At 42.8% G+C, this 21817-nt stretch overlaps 1 protein-coding gene across 2 annotated transcripts in view; it reads right to left on the reverse strand.

Annotated features, from left to right (window-relative positions):
- Positions 1 to 11547: 11547 nt before the first annotated feature.
- Positions 11548 to 21817, reverse strand: part of LRBA (LPS responsive beige-like anchor protein) — a 1038582-nt gene continuing 1028312 nt past the window's right edge. For both annotated transcript variants that reach the window (XM_073604899.1, XM_073604906.1), the window contains 2 exons: positions 16220 to 16371; positions 11548 to 13917 (listed from right to left, as the gene is read on the reverse strand). In XM_073604899.1, coding sequence (XP_073461000.1) covers positions 13827 to 13917; positions 16220 to 16371 — 243 coding nt within the window. In that variant the 3' untranslated portion in view covers positions 11548 to 13826. The remainder of the gene's footprint in view (positions 13918 to 16219; positions 16372 to 21817) is intronic.

Consider the following 21817-nt stretch of genomic DNA (forward strand, 5'->3'; position numbering starts at 1 on the left):
TCCGTTAGGACCGTTAGACCGGAGAATGGCTACAAATCATGTCTGCAAGACAGCCAGGAACATGCACTGCGAAGGACTTTCGGTCAAGGCAAGCAGAGATTCCCAGCCAAGGAGGATAACCTTGAACGCGCTGGGGGTTCAAGCAGCCCTTTTAGCACTTTGGCCTTACTACACATAGTCAAGGAGGACCAATCTCCTTGCACTTTAGCAACAGGGCAGCAGTCACTTATATTCAGCTCCAGGATGAAACTCGCAGCAATATGCTATTGAGAGAGGTGAAACCCTTAACACCTGGGGCAGAAGATCACCAGCAAAATTTCGGAAGCAGTTTACCTCCCAGCGGTTTCTTTTGAACAAGTACAAGCTTCCCAGAGCACGAGTGGGTCTATGACCCAGGTCTTCTCTGAGCTGCTCCACAGGTGGGGCCTTCCACAGACAGACCTCCTTGTTTCCCACAGTAATCACAAATTTTGGTCTGATTTTGTCTGTACCCCAAGGCACAAGGGGCAAATGCTATGGTCTCTCCCTGGGACTAGAATCTAACTTATATATTTTTCCCCAACATTTCCCGTAAATGAGATTCCCCTTGAGGCTGTCAAGGGAGAATATAGTTGTCATAGCCAGTCCTCCATATTGACCAGGAGGCCCTCGGTTTTCCCTGGCCATTCATTTCAGGATACAGAAGACATTTCCCCTCTATAACATATGCAGACTGGGGCTGCAAGCAGGGACACTAAAGGGGGAGGATGGGCAACTCTGCCCTGCCAGTGTCAGCTGTTCTAAACTTCCTCCAGGCCTTAGCCTATCCTCACATAGCTCACTAGTGTGGGCTATATTGGCAATAACACATTTGAATGGGCCAAGAATCCTCAAGTTTGCACAACTTTTGAGGACAGTCATAAAGAGTCGGTCACCAAGGAAGAAAGATCTATTGCAGTTGCTGGATCTCATATCAGTTTAACCATTTGTTCCAACAGAGCAGTGTTCGGTTCAGGCCATCACTTACAAGGCAGTATCAATTGCAAGAACTTTAAGCAGAAGGTTATCGGAGATTCAAGCTCTTGGAGCTTCAAAGTAAAAAAATATATTCCTTTCTTTCCAGAAAGAGTAGAGTTGGATCTTGTAGATCATCCTGCTTTGAACGTAGCAACTATTTAACAGACAGCTGGACATTGCCTAACTTTCCAGAACATCACACAGGAAAGTCACACGTACTGTTCATTTTCAGAACTTCAAAGGAGTATCTCTCCACAATTGTCCCTTTCAGGTCATCTAAATAAACCTTTTGTCATTCCAGCTGGCAATCATAAAGGGAAAGAGGTTACTGCCTGGATCCTATCAGGCTTGGGTCGTGTATATAAGACTATAGGTCGCGAGCCTCCGTCAGTGGTGGCGGAGCACTCTACCAGAGCGGTTAAAGCCTTATAGGCAACACATTCAAGAGAATCTATGGTGCCCATCTGTACAGGGGTATCATGGTTGCTCCAACATTCCTACTCAAACTTGACGGAATAGATGCGGGGGCCTTGTCATCAGGGGACTTTGTAGGAAGGACTTTTCAGTCCTCTGTCTCATCCTAATTAGAAGATTGGTTTGACAAATAGATCCCACCCTATCAGCTAGTTATTTATCACTAGTATGCTGCCATGTTGGCATCAGGAAAATGGAAAATTGTATCAAATACTTACCGTAATTTTCCTTTCCTGACGCCAAACCATGGCAGCATATGAGCCCATTATGCTATTCACTGGTCCTGATGGAGTGGTCAAGAGGCGGAGCTCTATCACTAGTATGCTGCCATGGTTTGGCATCAGGAAAGGAAAATTACAGTAAGTATTTGATACAATTTTCCGTTATTGCATGTGTACCACTGATGCCGGCAATCCTTGTAAGTGCTTGTGCTCCACCACCAGTGCAAACACTCTCCACTTAGACCCCATGCACACTATTAGATTTTCTGCAGATTTTTGTCTTCAGATTTACCAAAATCATGTAGCGCAAGGGCCTGCCTGATTGCATACAAATTGAAACTCTTATGTGGCGTACACATGGTCGGATTTTCCGAGGGATATGTTCAATGGGAGCTTGTTGTCGGAAATTCCAAGCGTGTGTAGGCTCCATTGGACATTTTCCATTGGAATTTCCGACAAACAAAATTTGAGATCTGGATCTCAAATTTTCCGACAACAAAATCCGTTGTCGTAAATTCCGATCGTGTGTACACAATTCCGATGCACAAAGTTCCACGCATGCTCGGAATCAAGCAGAAGAGCTGCACTGGCTATTGAACTTAATTTTTCTCGGCTCATCGTATGTGTTATATGTCACCACGTTCTTGACGTTTGGAATTTCGGACAAGATTTGTGTGACCGTGTGTATGCAAGACAAGTTTGCGCCAACACATACAGCATTCTGTATTGCTATTAGCGTGTGTCAACATTCCCTTTTGTGAGCAAATTTTTGTTTTAATAAAGTGACAGTGTTTAGTGGTACTGCACTATAGTCCTCTTCTTTCTCTGTGACAAATATGCTGCTGCTATAATTAACAAGTACATCACCGGAGCAGAATTGTCTGTTTGCTGGCGTGATTAGATAACCGTTGTGGCTTAATTTCAAGCACTTTGGACCTCTTTAACCGGATAGTGTTTGCATTGGTGGTGGAACACAAGCATTTACAAGGATTGCTGGCACCAGTGGTTAACATGCAATAAGAACTTTATAATTTTCACTTATTGCTGAAGTGGACATTTTGCATGTGCCAGTGGGACATATCCACTATGTATGTATTGTGTTTCACATAAATTACGTTTTTATTTGCATTTCACACAATTAGCACCCTGTTATATATTTAGGTTTTCTAAAGAGATTAATAACATGTGGTTATATGTTCTGTTAAGTAGAAGAAAAAAACTTTAGCAAGGTAAGCTTTTACCAAAATTAATACAATTTGAGTATATCTTATAATTATTTAAGTAATTTGCTTGTCCAGACCCTGAATTTTGTTAATCTCGAACTGTACCCCATTAACTAATTTGTGTCTAGCCTAGAATTAAGGTACCAAGGATTAAGCATAAAGGTAAAAAACCTTCTGTGCTGCAGGATCCCCCCCATGGTGGAACATGGACCACAGCACCACTTCCTTTACTGAAAACAATTAGCATGCTTATTTTACAGAGACATGTAAGTCCGCATTATCCAAATGTGTGATCTAGCATGAATTTCACATGAAGTTCTACTAAGAACCTTCAAGGCCATTCTGTTATTCTTTATGTATGAGAAATGTAATTGAAGTGGTCAGTGCTTTGTCTTTTAGGACATGAACATCTTCAACTTGACAGTATTTTGCGTGGTGATTTATTATTAACATATGTCTCACATTAGATTGTACAGTATTTCTATCAGTTTCAAAATATTGAAATATCTATTCTTCTGGATTATTACCTAGAAATGTAAACATTCCTTTGTATATTGCAACATAGGTTTAGTACATTATAAATGGATGAAAGTCATATCTCACAGGAGATCTTCTCTCACCTTTTTGATCATAGCCATTCTCTAGCCAATCACTGTTCCACAAAAATCTTTGGTTTCATGGCCAAGGCTGCCACAGGAGCGCATTTCGTAGCTGATAACAAGCCAGAGGTTTGACACAGCGAAAAAAAAGGTCAAGTATAAACTACTGCCTAGTGGAAACAATGTGAACCATTTAACTATGAAAGAGTTGGTTATAATAGCGGACTGCTTATTTACACTACATATTTATCACTAAGGGCCAACTCTGCTTTTAAATATACCCATGGAATGGAGCCCCCTTCACTACATGGGTTAATTGTTTGGTTAGGGGAGGGGGAAGTGCTCCGGGTTGTTGGTGCATCCCCCTTTACACGTTACACTGATAGTCCTCTATCATGTCCGGATCTGGGGGGTGCTGGCATGGGCTGCGCCTCCCCTCAGATTTCAGTTGTGCCCTATCAAAGACATTGTGCCTGGCCGCTGAGCTCTTTCTCCCATCCCCACAGTCAGGACCAGGACAAGGCGGAAAGGGGGGAAGCCTGGTGCAGTAAATTAAGTGAAAAAGTCTGGACAGAAGTGACAGTGGCAGAGAGGGAGAGGAGGGAACCAGGAGGAGGCGAGGGCTGTGCTGTGCTCTCCTGTCAAAACAGCGTTCCACCATGCAGCAGATAACACAGAATCGCTATTACATTGGAATGTACATAGTTTAACTACCTACCCCCATCCACATTTCCTGCTGCCAGAATATGAGCAGCCCCTGGAGGACATAGGGGGTGGGTAATCAATCCGTGTATGTACAGTCCAAACTAAAAGCAATTCTGTCTCATGGGCTGCATGGAAGAGCGCTGTTATGACAGGAGGGGAGAGCACAGCATAGCCCTCACCTCCTTCTGGCTCTGTAGCGATTTCCTGCCTGTAAGTTTCGAGGGGGGGTGCTCGAGCATAGCCTGATGAAGGAGCACGCATGCTCCGAACGCGAAGCACCGCCCGCCTCACCCCGCTCCCGGAAGTGAAGACGCAGGTCAGCACGGCGCTCCACGGAGGATCCATGACCGACATTCTGGCCTCCCGGAGGCTCTGAGGACCCTCGGCACCACCGGAACAGCTACCAGGACCCAGGTTACAGGACTCACATCCCAGGAACCCCCCCCACTGGCCGTGACACCCACATCCCCCGAGAGCACGCGGATGAAACTACTTTACATGCTGGTTTTTAGCAACTCAAATGTGAGTGTTTTTATCTATTGTAATAAATATTTTTAACATACATGCTGCACTTAGAGGGCGCCGTCCTTCTTTCTTTTTTATTGTTCCAGAGCTTCTTCTAGCTTTTATAGACTGGCTGCCTTCCATTTATTCAGCATCATTTTATCCTTACATGGACTAATACCTGAACTTGTTGTGAAACATTAACTACCACCACCAAGTTCCCCCTCTCAGGAACCCCCAACCCACCCCCTTCCCCCCACCATTTTTAGTTATATGTACTCGGCTACCTCCATTGTGCGCCCTATTAACCCCTTGATCGTTTATTTGCTGCAGCTGCTTATAAAGTATTAGCTGGAGTTCAAAATAAGTTGGTTAGTGCAGTGTTTCTCAACTCCAGTCCTCAAGGCATACCAACAGGTCATGTTTTCAGGATTTCCATTATTTTGCTCAGGTGATTTGATCAGTTTCACTGCCTTAGTAATTACCACAGCCGTTTCATCTGAGGGAAATCCTGAAAACATGACCTGTTGGGGCGCCTTGACGACTGGAGTTGAGAAACACTGTGTTAGTGTATCTAAATCATCTAACACTTCCCTCCTCCCAGATTAGCAATGCTGCTGTCCAAAGGTGCCTACTGTTATACAGGAGGTGTATTACCGCAAAATATTAACATTTTGGTTTTGGGTTTAACAGCACTTTAAAATGATATTAAAGGCAATTTTTTTAAAATAACAGACATGTCAGTGGTTTTGCACAAAACAGCCCCAATCCTCCTCTTCTTGGGTCCTCCACCGATGCTCCTGGCCCTTCCAGCTGAGTGAACCCAGAGCAAGCAACTTGCTATGGGGCACTCAAGCAGGCTCGCTCCCGAGCCAATGCTCTGCATGTCCATTCCAGTGGTGGCCTGTCCACACTGAGAGATGCAACCCCCCTAATCTACATGCAGGGCACTGGACGCGTGGATTTAAATGTTTTTTTTTTTGATGAAGATGATTAGAGCCTGAGGCTCTAATTGGCTTCAAAAAAGGGTGGGCTCGGGGCACAGAGCACTGCACCCTGAGCCCACCCAGTTGTGTGACAATAGCAAATTAATATTCGCTATTGTCTTCCTGATTCTACTCCCAACCAATCAGAAAGCTGGTCCTGAGACCCAATTGGCCAGGGAGTCTTAGGACTCTTGGCCAATCGGGTCTCAGGACCCACTTTCTGTTCGGCTGGGAGGAGAAGCAATGGCCCCGGAGCGAGGAGTAGCAGTAGCCCTACCCCGGATCCTTGTCATCCACCTCCTAAGGTAAGGAGGCCGCTGATCATGCATCTCCCACGGGTGGGGGGAGTAATCACTGCGTTCCGGTCTGCCTCCTGCAGAGGTCGGAATTCACTGCCTTCCTGTCCGTCTCCCGTGGGGGAGGGGGTAGGTGGGGTAAGGGGGATCACCACTGCTGTCTCAGCCAATGAGGAGGTAGTTTATCCGGAAAGCCGAGGCTCTCATGCACATCGCCACATTGAGATGGGGCTCAGGTAAGTATTGGGGGGCTGGAGGGCTGCTGCACAGAGAAGGTTTTTTAGAATGCATGAAGAAAAAGAAACCTTGAGGCTTTACAGCCACTTTAAAAGGTCAAGTTTGGGGGCAGATTTACATTTAACTGATGAAGGTGAGATATTTTCTTCTTTAATACATCACGGGGCACAGAGCAGGTCATAATCATGACTACCTGGGTTATGTGCAACCTAAAGGTGAATGGACCATGGCAGACCAGACAGGAACATAATCCCATAAAAAACATTTCCCCTGCATATGCGAAGGCAGCTTCAGGGTGTCCAAGAAAGTTCAGCAAGCACCAGGGCCATCTTCTACAGTTGATTCAACTGCAGGATCAGGGCACCACCAGTGCAGAGCTTGCTCAGGAATGGCAGCAGGCAGGTGTGAGTGCATCTGCAAGCACAGTGAGGCGATTAGTTTTGTAGGATGGCCTGGTGTCAAGAAGGGCAGCAAAGAAGCCACTTCTCTCCAGAAAAAAACCATCAGGGACAGGCTGATATTCTGCAAAAGGTACAGGGATTGGACTGCTGAGGACTGAGGTAAACTCATTTTCTCTGATGAATCTCCTTTCAGATTGTTGCATCTGGAAAAACCTTGTCCGGAGAAGAAAAGGTAAGCGCTTCCATCAGTCCTGTGTCATGCCAACAGTAAAGCATCCTGAGACCATTCATGTGTGGGGTTACTTCTCAGCCAAGTGAGTGGGCTCACTCACAATTTTGCCTAAGAACACAGTCATGAATAAAGGATGGGACAAAAACATCCTCCGAGAGAAACTTCTCCCAACCATCCAAGAACAGTTTGGTGACAAACAATGATTTTTTCCAGCATGATGGAGCACCTTGCCATAAGGAAAAAGTGATAACTAAGTGGCTTGGGGAACAAAACGTCAAAATTTTGGGTCCATGGCCAGGAAACTCCCCAGGCCTTTATCCCATTGAGAACTTGAGGTCAACCTCAAGAAGCAAGTGAACAAACCCCCCCCACAAATTCTGACTAACTCCAAGCATTGATTATGCAAGAATGGGCTGCGATCAGTCAGGATGTGGCACAGAAGTTGATTGACAGCATGCCAGGGAGAATTGCAGGAACTTGAAAAAGAAGGGTCAACACTGCAAATATTGACTCTGTATAAACCTAATGTAATTGTCAATAAAAGCCTTTAAAACTTATGAAATGCTTGTAATTATATTTCAATATACCATAGTAACATCTGACAAACTCTTGCCGGAGAGTTTGGGGCAGCAGCATTTGGTGCAGGGATACAGAGCAGGTCCTGGGCACGTGAAAACTGCCTCTAGGAGGAGGGAACACTGGCAGCTGAGGGATCCCCTTGGGCCATTATATATTTGTTAACCCTTGCTGGGGGTACCTGGCGAGGCACAGCCCTGGTTTTTGTCTTGTATGCTGTGGAATGGCTTCTAGAAAGTGGGGGAGAACAACAGCTGGGAAAGGAGCAGTAGAGCAGCGCCACTGTCAACTCCTGGGGACACTAGTCACATCACTGCTGTATTTGCATCCTTGAAAGACCATGCATCCACCAAAGACCAGACGTGACGGTGGAGCCGTTGCATCTGTCAGGCTATTTAGCCACAGGCGCATCTACCTCGGCCTAGGTCACTAAGGATGACTTGGCGGCTGCTTTAGTGGGCATAGAGAGTAAAATTGTGGGTATGATTTCCTCCATAGCACAGGGCTGTAAAAATCAGAAGAGCACCCCTTTGCCAGAACCTCTCCTAGATGCAGAGGGAGAATGGGAGGACATTGATGGAGAGATGGCCAGGGTAAAGCTCGAAGAAGGTCAGATGGTAAATTCCACCTCTGTGGAGTCTGAGCCTGAGGAAGGGTCTAGGGTCTCACAGGTGCAGAAGGCGTTAGTTCAGTCACCCTCAGATATGGTTGAGGCTGACTCAGGGTACCTCCGACCAATACACATTAGTTAAGTATTACTCTTTGGGCTTCCTGCATCCACCTCAGGGGGTCACAGGCTTTTCCCTTGCACACTCTCTCTTGGCAGAGTTGTATGCGGAATAGGATCATGTTTTGAGCCACCAAAGAGATACTCCCTGCTGTATCCTATGGAGTAGAAGATTTTGAAAGAGTGGAGTATGCCCGCAGTGAATGTAGCGGTATCTTTTCTCAATAAAAAATGTACTTGTCTGGTAGACAATGTCCAAGTCTTTAAGGACCCAGCGGAAAAGAAGCTGTAAATGCTGTTGAAGGCTTCCTTTGCCTTGGCAGGTTCCATTATGCAACCCGCAGTGGCTGCTATTAACATTTTTAAGTCTTAAAGGATTGCATTAAGCCATTAGTAAGGAAGAACCTGGCGTGAAAGCAGACTTTAGTGAAGGGCTAGCAGAATTTACCCAGGCTTTATGTTTTGTGGTAGATGACCTGAAGGACTCTATTCAACAGATATCTAGTTTTGCTCTGGTGTCTGTCCACATGCGGGGGTTCTGTAGAGGGGCCTTGTAAAAGGTTACTGGCAGGTTTTCCCTTTCACGGGGAAAGGCTGTTTGGGGAGGATTTGGATAAATAGATCCAGAAGATATCTGGGAAGAAGTTTGCTCGTGCCACTCAAAAAGAAGAGGTAAGCGTACGGCAAATAAAGAGGCAGTTAACCTGGCAGCTGGTTCCTCCTCTTCTAGGCAGTCCTTTCGGTGCTCCAAGACAGCTGGGTTCAGAGGGAAAGCACAGAGTCAGGGTCAAAGGAGGCTGTGGTCTGCTAAGCAAGACTCCTCTTTGTCCACTTTGCAATGAAGCTAGTGCGAGTGGGGGGAAATATCTGGCAAAATGTGGTCTCAGACAGATGGGTTCTATCCACCATCTCCCACGAGTACAGGTAGGAGTTTCGGGTTTTTCCTTCTCCACGGTTTAGGAGATCAAATGTACTTGTGGATCCACAGAAAAAAGTCTTCTTTGTTTCTGACACTTGATCATCTTATGGCTCAGGGTGTGATCGAAGTTTTTTTCTGTGACAGAAAGATTCCTCAGTTTTTACTCAAATCTCTTCACAGTCCCAAAGCCAAACGTCGATCTACAGTCGATTTTGGAACTCAAGAGGCCAAACAAGTTCCTCAGAATGCAGTCTTTTCATATGGAGTCGGTGCATTCAGTGGTGGCCTCTCTCCAACAGGGGGATTTTCTTGTGTCCATGTACATCAGGGATGCTCATCTCACTGGAGTCCTCTTCCACTCCTCCATGACGACATCACAGAGCTAGTGGATGTTAGAGACCTTGCGCTCCCCCACCTTCCGTTTGACGATGCACTACAGATGCTCAATAGAGTTTAGGTCTGGAGACATGCTTGGCCAGTACATCACCTTTACCCTCAGCTTCTTTAGCAAGGCAGTGGTCGTCTTGGAGGTGTGTTTTGGGTCGTTATGTTGGAATACTGCACTGCAGCCCAGTCTCCGAAGGGAGGGGATCATGCTCGGCTTCAGTACGTCACAGTACATGTTGACATTCATGGTTCCCTCAATGAACTGTAGCTCCCCAGTGCTGGCAGCCCTCATGCAGCCCCAGACCATGGTATTCCCACCACCATGCTTGACTGTAGGCAAGACACACTTGTCTTTATACCCCTCACCTGGTTGCCGCCACACATGCTTGACACCATCTGAACCAAATAAGTTTATCTTGGTCTCATCAGACCACAGGACAGTCCAGTAATCCATGTCCTTATTCTGCTTGTCTTTAGCTTGTTTGCTTTCTTGTGCATCATCTTTAGAAGAATCTTCCTTCTGGGACGATTGCCATGCAGACCAATTTGATGCAGTGTATGGTCTGAGCACTGACTGGCTGACCCCCCCACCCCTTCAACCTCTGCAGCAATGCTAGCAGCACTCATACGTCTATTTCCCATAGACAACCTCTAGATATGATGTTTAGCATGTGCACTCAACTTCTTTGGTCGACCATGGGAAAGCCTGTTCTGAGTGGAACCTGCCCTGTTAAACTGCTGTATGGTCTTGGTCACCGTGCTGTAGCTTAGTTTCATGGTCATGACAATCTTCTTATAGCCTAGGCCATCTTTATGTAGAGCAACAATTCTTTTTTTCAGATCCTTAGAGAGTTCTTTGCCATGAGGTGCCATGTTGCACTTCCAGTGACCAGTATGAGAGAGTGAGAGTGATAACACCAAATTTAACACACCTGCTCCCCATTCACACCTGAGACCTTGTAACACTAACTAGTCACATGACACAAGGGAGGGAAAATGGCTAATTGGGCCCAATTTTCACTTAGGGGTGTACTCACTTTTGTTGCCAGTGGTTTAGACATTAATGGCTGTGTGTTGAGTTATTTTGAGGGGACAGCTAATTTACACTGTTATGCAAGCTGTACACTCACTACTTTACATTGTAGCAAAGTGTAATTTCTTCAGTGGTGTCATATGAAAAGATATAATAAAATATTTACAAAAATGTGAGGGATGTACTCACTTTTGTGAGATACTGTATACTGCAATAGAAGTTGATGCCCCCCAGAAAAATATAATCAGTCTCCAGCAATGAATAGCTGGGGTAGCCCAGATGGGGAGAGGTTTTCATCTTAGGTCTGACCGTAGGTTTTCTGATATAACCAGTAAACTTTAGAGAAAAACTTCCCAGTACCTGCACAGGCCAGCAATAACATATGGGCGGCACAGTGGTGTAGTGGGTAGCACTCTCGCCTAGCAGTAAGAAGGGTCGCTGGTTCGAATCCCGACCACGACGCTACCTGCCTGGAGTTTGCATGTTCTCCCTGTGTCTGCGTGGGTTTCCTCCGGGTACTCCGGTTTCCTCCCACACTCCAAAGACATGCTGGTAGGTTAATTGGATCCTGTCTAAATTGGCCCTAGTATGTATGAATGTAAGTTAGGGACCTTAGATTGTAAGCTCCTTGAGGGGGCAGGGACTGATGTGAATGTATAATGTATATGTAAAAGCGCTGCGTAAATTGATGGCGCTATATAAGTACCTGAAATAAATAAATAAATAAACCTATCACTGGGTAAATCAGCGTATAAGGTTAAACTGACAATCTCCAATGACTGGTTTTACTCACAATTCACATAGGAACATTGGTGATACAGACTGGATGCGCGAGACAGATTGCAATAAATCTCGGTCTGTCCCACCAACACAGAGAAATGCAGATATGAACAGACCAGGAGTTTTACACAAGCTATAAAGATTCCAAGTTTACTTGCATTATATATAGTAAAACTCAAACAAAAAGTGGTTTTAGGACAACCTTCAAACACAGGTATCGGTTAAGTAAAAAAAAAAACCAAAACATACAATTTAGATTTTGAATTACAAATCGTGTTTTATTTTTTCCATTCAAACTTACTTCATCCCACACTTAAGCTAATGAAAGATTGTCACTGAATGAATACAAAACGGTGAGCTGTACCAGTAAGGAGACAAATCCTGGGTCCGGAAACATAGGAAAGTGGGTGCAGCCCACAGACAGGTCACAAAATTACAAACAAATCTTTATGCAATACAGACTTTTGAAACAATACAGTATTTTTTTTCTTCACAAATATAGCTTCACAGAATTCTCCACAGCAATCTTGTAGAAAAGTAAGACTAGGTAACAACATTTTTTTAAGTTTACATTATTACTTTAGACCTGTTCAGGTGTATTATGCCAAACAGGGTTTACAAACTATTTTATAAACATGATTTGGTTCTAGAACTAGCAGGAAATAGTAACCCGGATTGACTGATCTAGAAAATTTAGACAACAGAGTAAAATATGACTGTGGTCCTTAGATATACAACCTATAACATAAGAAAAATTAATGTCACCTGTTAAACATTTTAGGATGCCTTGTATGAACTGATATATATCAACGTCAAATACAAATGTAAAGAAATACCTCTATGAGTGATGCAACATCAGCTCCACTGACTTCTTGGATTGATCTCACTAGACAGTGCCAAGTGCACACAAAAGCCATAAACCAGAATTGAAAAATGAAGGCTTTTCTTTGGGAAACTTTTATTAAATTACCAAATCTAAAATGCAGAGGCTGAATCATGCATTGGCTCTAGGCTTGTTAAGTTTACCTGTCATGATAACTGCTAGTTGTCTGGCAGTTATGGTGGTCCCATGAGTCCTTGCTAGAACTAGTATGCAGAAAGGCTGTGTACTTTTTATAGGTCAGGTAACAAGTATTTTCAGAAGAGGAGGTAAGCAGTGGTTGCCTTCAAGTTTGTCTCATGACTTTTTTAAAAAAAAAAAAAAAAAAAAAAAAAAAAAAAAAAAAAAGGTATTATACCAATTTCTACTTTATGGAGTTACTTTAAGGGAGAACTGGAAAAATCAGAGCAATGCAAAACTGGTGGTGCCAACAAAAGAAGCCAGTTTGTTAAGTATTATTACCTGCCAGCAAATATAACAGGTAACTGATTAGTCACTATAAGTAACATCTCTGCTCTAATTTTGCATTATATTTTTTAAATGAGGCTTGTAAGTATTGATTCAAATTTTCTGCATAATAAATGTTAGCTGTCTGTTCCCCAAAAGAGTGTACCCTACTTTATTTCCATTGGCTTCTCTGAAAGTTTCAGTGGAGTTTGTTAAATTTAAGTCGGTCATCAAAAGCCTTCCAATTTATTAGTCATGACAAGCTGCCTCCAGGATAAAAAGAGGCTGAATTAACTGCACATGCTCCTACTATGCAATTTGATTGGCTGGTAACCAACAATATGTCAGATCCCAGCGGTACTAAGGCACTTGGATGCATGCCATAATTCAACCAAATAAGCAGCACGGGGGGAGTGTGCAGCAGGGTTTTGATGACTACCCCGACTTTAAAACACCTCTGAACTAAGTGAGCAGCCGGGTCCCAGGGAATGCTCTAAGGACCATTATTTTGTATGACTTTTCTGCTATTTATGTAGAGGATCACATTGCCTGTTCACAATAATTAAATAATTTTATCAGAAGAATTTCTAATGTTTTCCTAAAACTGCGTGGGCACCCAAATGCACAAATGACTTCATAATGTATCAGTTCCATTAAATGATTATAAACTATAGTTTTTACAAGTCACTTGACAATATTTCAGTGCTTTGATATTACAATCATTAGAAAACAAAGAGAAAAGTACTGTAGAATGGCATAAAATATAAGAAAGGTAGCAGTTTAAAATGCCCTTGAAAAAACCCTCATCCACTTAGTTAAAATCAAAATCAGAAAAATGCTAAGCCTGGCTGGCAATACAGCCGGCTGGTATTATTCAGTCACCATTTGAAACTTGTTTCCCAAATAAACAGATGAAAATAAACTTCTCCTTAGGACTAAAAATATATATTTATTTATATATATTTGTTTTACTACAGAACTCCAGCAGCCTTTATGCTTCTGCTTGTTTCTCATCACCACAAAAAAAGCAAGGTCTACAAAAATAGCAATTAACTCTAAAAATAGTTTGCAGATTTGAATTTCATTGAAATTACATTCAGATGTAATAGAGCCATTTATAAGGACCTATGCAGTGGCAGATGGCTGGGACAGCCTGCAGGAAGGGAGATGTATCAGTGCATCAATTCGCTATCTTCCCTGGTATCAGTATCTTGTCTGATATTCATGGTGCCAGCGGTTAAAGTCATTGTAGAATAGTACAATGCTTCCAGATGCCATGCCAGTAATAATGCACCTAAAATGGATTGAAAACACAAGGTATTTAAACAGCATAAAACATTTTAAGAAATCATATCTCAGCAGATAAAAAATAATAACTGGCTATTATCAGTATCAAAATCCACTTGGTTTAAAATACTATTCTGATTTTCCAGTAAATAAATTTGACTACAACATAATTTAGGCTGGCCATAGAAGGAGCAAATTTCTTTCCTGCAACCACAGGTGTTGCAGTGTTGATGCAGGAATCCATCCTGCTGAGCCATTATCTTCCCTCGGTGGGTGGGGGGGGGGAGCCGTTCCCACTGGGAGAAGACATTGATTGTTACTGGTGGCTATAGCAGCCACTAGCAAAAATTGCAAGAAAATCCGGCAGGCTGGTTGTACCCAAGTTGATCAATCAATCAACTTGGTATATTCAGCCTGTTCATTCATGGTTCAAATCACAGCTGATTCTGAATTTGAACCGTGTATGACCTGCTGTGACAGACTTACCCGGGACAGAGGCTTTTGGAGGGGACTGAATGCTAGCCTCTTGCCTACCGACTATGGGCCCTGGCATTTGAGGGAGCTACAAGCATTTAGGAAGATATTCTGTTATGTAATGCAAAAGGACATTATTAAGGAGGCCATGATGGTCTCTGCATGCTTGGGACTCAATGGACAGATGTATGTGAAAGGAATGCTGATTAATGAGATCTGGAAAGTCCGGGTCTTTCACCCAATAGTTTATTGTGCTCTATAACACACCTTTGTCTCCTAGCCAACTATTGGGGGATGTGTTTATACTTATGTTTATTGTAAATTGTGAGTGAGGAGACGGCAAGTCTACCCTGAAAGGTCATATCTCTCAGTCACCTAGTCTGGGTAAATGATTAGATAACTAGCTCATGTTAATTAGGTTTCTGGTTACAGTTTGTATTGTCATCCTGGTGTATATATTTTGTGTGTCATCTCAAATAAATCAGTTCATATTCAGCAAACAAACGAGTATTGCCTTGTTTGTTATTGGGAGCGGTTGGAATATCTGATATCTATATTCAGACTGGGAGGAAGCGGTATATGACAAAAGCACTCAAGCGGAATGTGGGACGTTTCTTTACTCCTGCCTTACTCTTCTAGTTTCTTTATGAACACATTACAATCTTATTTTCTGTGGCATATTATCCCAGTAAAGGATTTGAGAGCCTACTGTATACTAAATAATCTGATAAGAGCAAATGTTTCATTAACTTGACGACCGCCCACAGTACATTTACGTCATTACTGTGACGTCAAAAACCGTTGTTATGGCAGCAGATAGCTGCCATAACCCCGGTATCCACCTGTTCTTTGGGCAATTGTCTACAAAATAAAAGTGGTTCCAGTGGCAGATTTACCACAAGATCACTTTTAGAGGCGGCCAGAGAGGTGCAATACCCCCTCTGCTTTCTAGACGTTTCCCCGCTTACCGGAGAGATCGAAGGCGTAAACAATCCGATCTGCTGTAGTGATGGGCAGGAAGTTGAGTGAGGGCAAGGTGGCTCCCACCACTGGAGGACTGGACCGACGTTTAACGTCACTTCCGCCTCACGGCCTTAAAGGGCTGATTTATTTTTTGTTAAAAGGGAAAAATGTATAATTTTTTTTGCTTTTAAAAGGTAAATAAGAGATCTGGGGTCTTTTTGACCCCAGAACTCTCAATAAAGAGGACCTGTCATGCCCTATTATTATTACAAGGGATGTTTACATTCCTTGTAATAGGAAAAAAAGTAATCAAAAAATAAATAAATTAAAGGGACAATGTAAAAAATAAAAAGTAAAATAAGTAAGAAAAAAAAAATTTAAAGGGCCCTGTCCCTCCGTGCTCGCATGCAGAAGCAAATGCATACCTAAGTCGCGCTCACATATGTAAACAGTGTTCAAAGCACACGTGAGGTATGCAATTGTTAGAGTGAGAGCAATAATTCTAGCACCTCCTCCGTAACCTATGGAGATTTTTTAAGTACCGTAGTTTGTTGCCATTCCACAAGCGTGCGCAATTTTAAAGCATGACATGTTAGGTATCTATTTACTTGGCATATCATCTTTCATATAAGAAAAAATAATTAGGCTAACTTTACTGTTTTATCTTTTTTTTAATTAAAAAAAGTGTATTTCTTTCAAAAAAATTGTGTTTGAAAGACCACTGAGCAAATATGGTGTGACATAAAATATTGCAACGATCACCATTTTTTTCTCTAGGGTCTATGCTAAAAAGAATGTCATCACCTGCGCTGCCAGGTGATGACATTCTTTATGTAATAAACTATATTGACAATCACACTTGTAATTTTTACCTTTGGTCATAGGACAGGGCCATGGATCGGATGCCAGCATCACAGCCTGGATAAGCAAATAGTTGCTTCATGTCACACACTTGCCATACCATGAGAACTCCACTGTCCCCTCCTGTGAGAAGGTACTGTCCATCACGACTCAACAGGATTGCCTAGAAGATGTAACAAAATATGATTTACCCAGGGAAATGCAAACACACACACATTAGTGATTATTATACACAGATATACCACTAATAATACAAGCTTTTAATAAAATCAACATATTGAAACACAGTGATGATAGAAAACTTCCTTTTGTGTTTTAAAGTGAATTAGAAGTCAGACATTGAGCATTGTCACTTTATTTTATTAGCCATTGCTCATGCAAATTCCGCATCAACTGTGCATGAACTCTTGCTTTGATGGGTCTCTTCTGGTTGCCTGTTCCAGCTGGGATTACACTAGAGGACTGTTGACTATTGACCATATGCACATAAAACTCCTATCTGTTAGAATTTTTGTTCAGATATCTGAGCTAACTTCATGTCCCTAACTATTAAGGGTTTACTACTTATCTATGTAAAGATGTCTGTATCTTATATGTTGTAGTTATGGGTGAGGAAGGTGGTTTAAAGTTCAAAACATACATCATAATTTCTTCACAATCTGTGGACATTTACCTGCACTAAAAAAACAAAAAACTCTCTATTGAATTGAGTTGAGTCTCTATTGATGAACTTTTTTGGTGTCAGAACTGCTTGTCTCCCCATACAAATCAATTAGAATGGAAAATGAACTTGGAACAGGCAGATGTAGCTTAGAAGGAGGTTGAATGCGCCATTCAATTAACCTTAAAAAAATCTCAACAGAGTCTCAAAATGATGTCAAAAGCAAGAGGAATGCACCTGAAATCATGCTGTATTTGCCTATCCACACATGCCCTTGTCACGTCACATTCGGCTATCCATCACATTTTGCTACCCGCTGGAGTGCGCATGCGCGACGCCACCATATGCATTCCAACACTGTTGTAAGACCACTGTGCCACAGGGCCCCTCGCGGGCTCGCTTTGCTCGGCATAATTATAATCTAACTCTATGTCCACTCGGATGGTGGGGCTTGAACCTGGACTCAGGGTGTGGCCACAAAATTTTGCGCAAACGCAGATTGCCACAGTGTTGGAACGCATATGGCGGCGTCGCGCATGCGCAGTCCAGCGGGTAGCCAAATGTGACAGTACACCCTTACGTAGTCTTAAGAGATGATGATGATGATTGCTTTGCAAGTGTCAGCATCTTGGAAAAATTGTGTTTTTCCCTTGTTGTGAAATACCAAAGCAAATTAATCACATTAGTGATCTGGTTACTAGTGAAAGCTACCAGCAACACGGTAGCTGATAAATCAATCTTTTGCTTCTATGGTATTTCTTCCTCACTAGCCTAAACAGCAAGATGCTTGATTAGAGCTGTTCTCTTACTGAGTCACATACTTTAAAATGTTCCTTGCCACTGAAGGAGCGACATTATAGGAGCAGATGAGTGTACTCTCCCTAATGATCATTTTCCTGGAGAGTTGCTGCCAACAACAGGACTGCTAGCTTAGCATACCCTATACAATTGCAGTTAGTGTCTGTTACACCCATTCCCGTCATAGTCACTTAAGGGCTGAAGTGTTTTTACCCTCATACATTCTATGCATGAAGGTAAAAAAACATCTATATCAAGCTCCCCCTTATAGTGATCCAGCGATGTGCACGAGAGAAGAGGAGGAGCCAGAAGTGCCGACAGGGGGACCTGAGAAGAGGAGGATCAGGACTGCGCTGTGCAAAACCATTGCACAGAGCAGGTATGACATGTTTTTTATTTTCGTAAAAAAAAAAAAAAATTACTTTTAAAACACTTTAAAGGCCAGTTCACACCACACGCAGTCAAGTGCGTTTTTTTTCTGCATCAAAACGCATGGAAAGCAGGATATATGGTTTCCAATGACAGTTTACACTAGTGCAGTTAGTTTCAGGGCTTTCCAGTTCCAGAAAAAAAAAGGTAGAACATGCTGCATTTTTCCTGTACTGGAACACAGTAAAATGCATCAAAAACGCATCGGACACCAGTACAGTGAAAAAAAAAAACAGAAAAAAAAAAAAACCATCTGGAATGCATCCAGAAAATTTCCTAGATGGTCGTTTATAATATATTACCCATCTTGTTCTTTTAGGTTTTTAAAATGTATTGGATTACCTATTTTATTAATTACTTCAGCTCTGGAAGATTTACCCCCCTTCATGACCAGGCCATTTTTTGCGATATGGCACTATGTTACCTTAACTGACAATTGCGCAGTTGTGCAACACTGTATCCAAATACAATTTTTGTTCTTTTTTTCCCCACAAATAGAGCTTTTAGTGGTATTTGATCACCTCTGTGGTTCTTATTTTTTGCGATATAAACTAAAAAAGGCCAACAATTTTGAAAAAACACAATCATTTTTACTTTCTGCTATATGTATTCTGCTACATGTTTTTGGTAAAAAAAAATTCCAGTAAGGGTATATTGATTGGTTTGCGCAAAAGTAATAGTGTCTATACTATGGGAATTTTTTATTTATTTAATACTAGTAATGGCAGCGATCAGCGACTTACAGCTGGACTGCAGTATTGCAGCGGACAAATCGGACACCTAACTGGCACTTTCAGTGCTAAAAATATCCACAGTCACTGTACTAATGACACTGGCTGGGAAAGTGTTAGCATCATGGGCGATCAAAGGGTTAAATGTATGCCCAAGTTGTGCTTGCTTACTAACTGTGGGGGGGGGGGGGGGGCTTTAACTAGGGGAAGGCAAAGATCCGTGTTGTTGCTTAGCAGAAACACAGAATCAGTGCATTCCTCTCTGACAGAACGACATTGTGCGATGCTGTACCCAAACAAAATTGATTTTTCCCCACAAATAGAGCTTTTTTTTTGGTGGTATTTGATAACTTCTGCGTTTTTTATTTTTTGCGCTATAAACAAAAAGAGACCGCCAATTTTGAAAAAAAAATCAAAAAACAATATTTTTACCTTTTTGTTATAATATCCCCAAATTAAAAAAAAAAAAAAAAAACGAATTTCCTCATTAGTTGAGGCCAATGTGTATTCTTCTACATATTTTTGGTTAAAAAAAAAGTTATAGCGTCTACAAAACGGGATATATTTATGGCATATTTATTTTTTTTTTACTAGTAATGTCGGTGATCACCGATTTTTAGTGAGACTGCGACATTGCGTCGGACAGATCGGACGCACGTGTGCCTGCTATGGCCATTAAAGGGACTAATGTACACCTACGGCGATTTGCACAGCCGAGCCAACCTGCCACTGAATAACTGCGGCGGCTGGTCAGCAAACAGTTAGTGAATGTATTTTTTAACCACTTACCAACCAGCCCATAGCCGAATGACGGCTGCAGGGCGGTTGGATAAATCTGGGAGGACGTACTATGACGTCCTCCCAGAATTCCCCTCTCACGCGCCCCCTGGGGCGCGCACCCGAACACATCCGTGACCCTCTGGACCCGGCGCATCACGGATCCCGGTAAATGGATGACGCCGGTTCCTCTCCTCCCCTCCTGTGTACCGATCGGTACACTGTGGAGGAGAGGGAGATGGATGGATGGCTGCAGCGCTGTGGGCTGTATGTGTAGTGCCCACAGCGCTGCACAGAGACATCCAGCCATCCATCCATCCATGCTCAGCCATCCCTACTACTATGCAATGCTGTGCAATACTCTGCAATACCCCCACAATACTCTGCAATGCTGTGCAATACTCTGCAATGCCCCCACAATACTCTGCAATGCCCCCACAATACTCTGCAATGCTGTGCAATACTCTGCAATGCCCCCGCCATACTCTGCCATGCCCCCGCCATACTCTGCCATGCCCCCGCCATACTCTGCCATGCCCCCGCCATACTCTGCCATGCCCCCGCCATACTCCACAATACCCCGCCATACTCCACAATACCCCGCCATACTCTGCCATGCCCCCGCCATACCCCGCCATGCTGAGCCATGCTCAGCTGTACTCGGCCTCTATATGTGGCCAGGCTGTGGAAGTCTCACACATGTGGTATCGCCGTACTCAGGAGGAGGAGGAGGAGAATCTATTTTGGGGTGTCATTTTTGGTATGTACATGTTATGTGGTAGAAATATTGTGTAAATGGACAACTTTGTGTTAAAAAAAAAAAAAAAGCGTTTTAACCACTTCCCGCCCGTCGGCCGTCATACAACATCCTTGACTTTGTGCGGGGATATCTGAATGATGGTTGCAGCTACAGGCATCATTCAGATATCAGCTTTTTCAGCCGGCGATTCCCTACACCATGAGAATGATCATAGCAGCTGTTCCACTGCTTGATCGTTCTTACGGGAGGCGAGAGGGGATGTCCCCCCCTCCCGCGCTTCTACCGACTCACCGCTACGATCGAAGCCAGGATCGTTTTTTTTTTTTTTATTTCAGGCTTCCCAGCCTAGAGGTGAGATGTGGGGTCTTATTGACCCCATATCTCACTGTAAAGAGGACCTGTCATGCCATATTCCTATTACAAGGATGTTTATATTCCTTGTAATAGGAATAAAAGTGGTCCAAAATTTTTTTTTTTTTGGAAAAAAAGCATCAAACTAAAATAAATAAAGTAAAATGAACAATAAAAAAAAAAAAAAAAAATTTTTACAGTGCCCCTGTCCCTGTGTGCTTGCATGCAGAAGCGAACGCATACGTAAGTCCCGCCCACATATGAAAACGGTGTTCAAACCACACGTGAGGTATCGCTGCGATCGGTAGAGCGAGAGCAATAATTTTGGCCCTAGACCTCCTCTGTAACTCAAAACATGTAACCAGAAAAAAATTTTAAAGCGTCGTCTATGGGGATTTTTGAGTAGCAAAGTTTGGCGCCATTCCACAAGCGCGTGCAATTTTGAAAGGTGACATGTTGGGTATCTATTTACTCGGCGTAACTTCATCTTTCACATTATGCAAAAACATTAGGCTAACTTTACTGTTTTGGTTTTTGTAAAGCACAAAACAGTTTTTTTTTCCAAAAAAACGCGTTAAAAAAATTGCTGCGCAAATACCGTGCGAGATAAAAAGTTGCAACGACCGCCATTGTATTCTCTAGGGTCTTTGCTAAAAAAACATATATACTGTTTTGGGGTTCTATGTAATTTTCTAGCTAATAAATGATGATTTTTACATGTAGGAGAGAAATGTCAGAATTGGCCTGGGCACTCCAGAACGCCTGAAGGTGCTCCCCTGCATGTTGGGCCTCTGTATGTGGCCACGCTGTGTAAAAGTCTCACACATGTGGTATCGCCATACTCGGGAGTAATAGCAGAATGTGTTTTGGGGTGTAATTTGTGGTATGCATATGCTGTGTGTGAGAAATAACCTGCTAATATGACAATTTTGTGGGAAAAAAAAAAAAGTAAAAAAAAAACCTTGATTTTGCAAAGAATTGTGGGAAAAAATGACAACTTCAAAAAACTCACCATGCATCTTTCTAAATACCTTGGAATGTCTTCTTTCCAAAAAGGGGTCATTTGGGGGGTATTTGTACTTTTCTGGAATGTTAGGGTCTC

Source organism: Aquarana catesbeiana, linkage group LG01, assembly GCF_042186555.1.
Source record: "Aquarana catesbeiana isolate 2022-GZ linkage group LG01, ASM4218655v1, whole genome shotgun sequence".
NCBI lineage: Eukaryota > Metazoa > Chordata > Amphibia > Anura > Ranidae > Aquarana > Aquarana catesbeiana.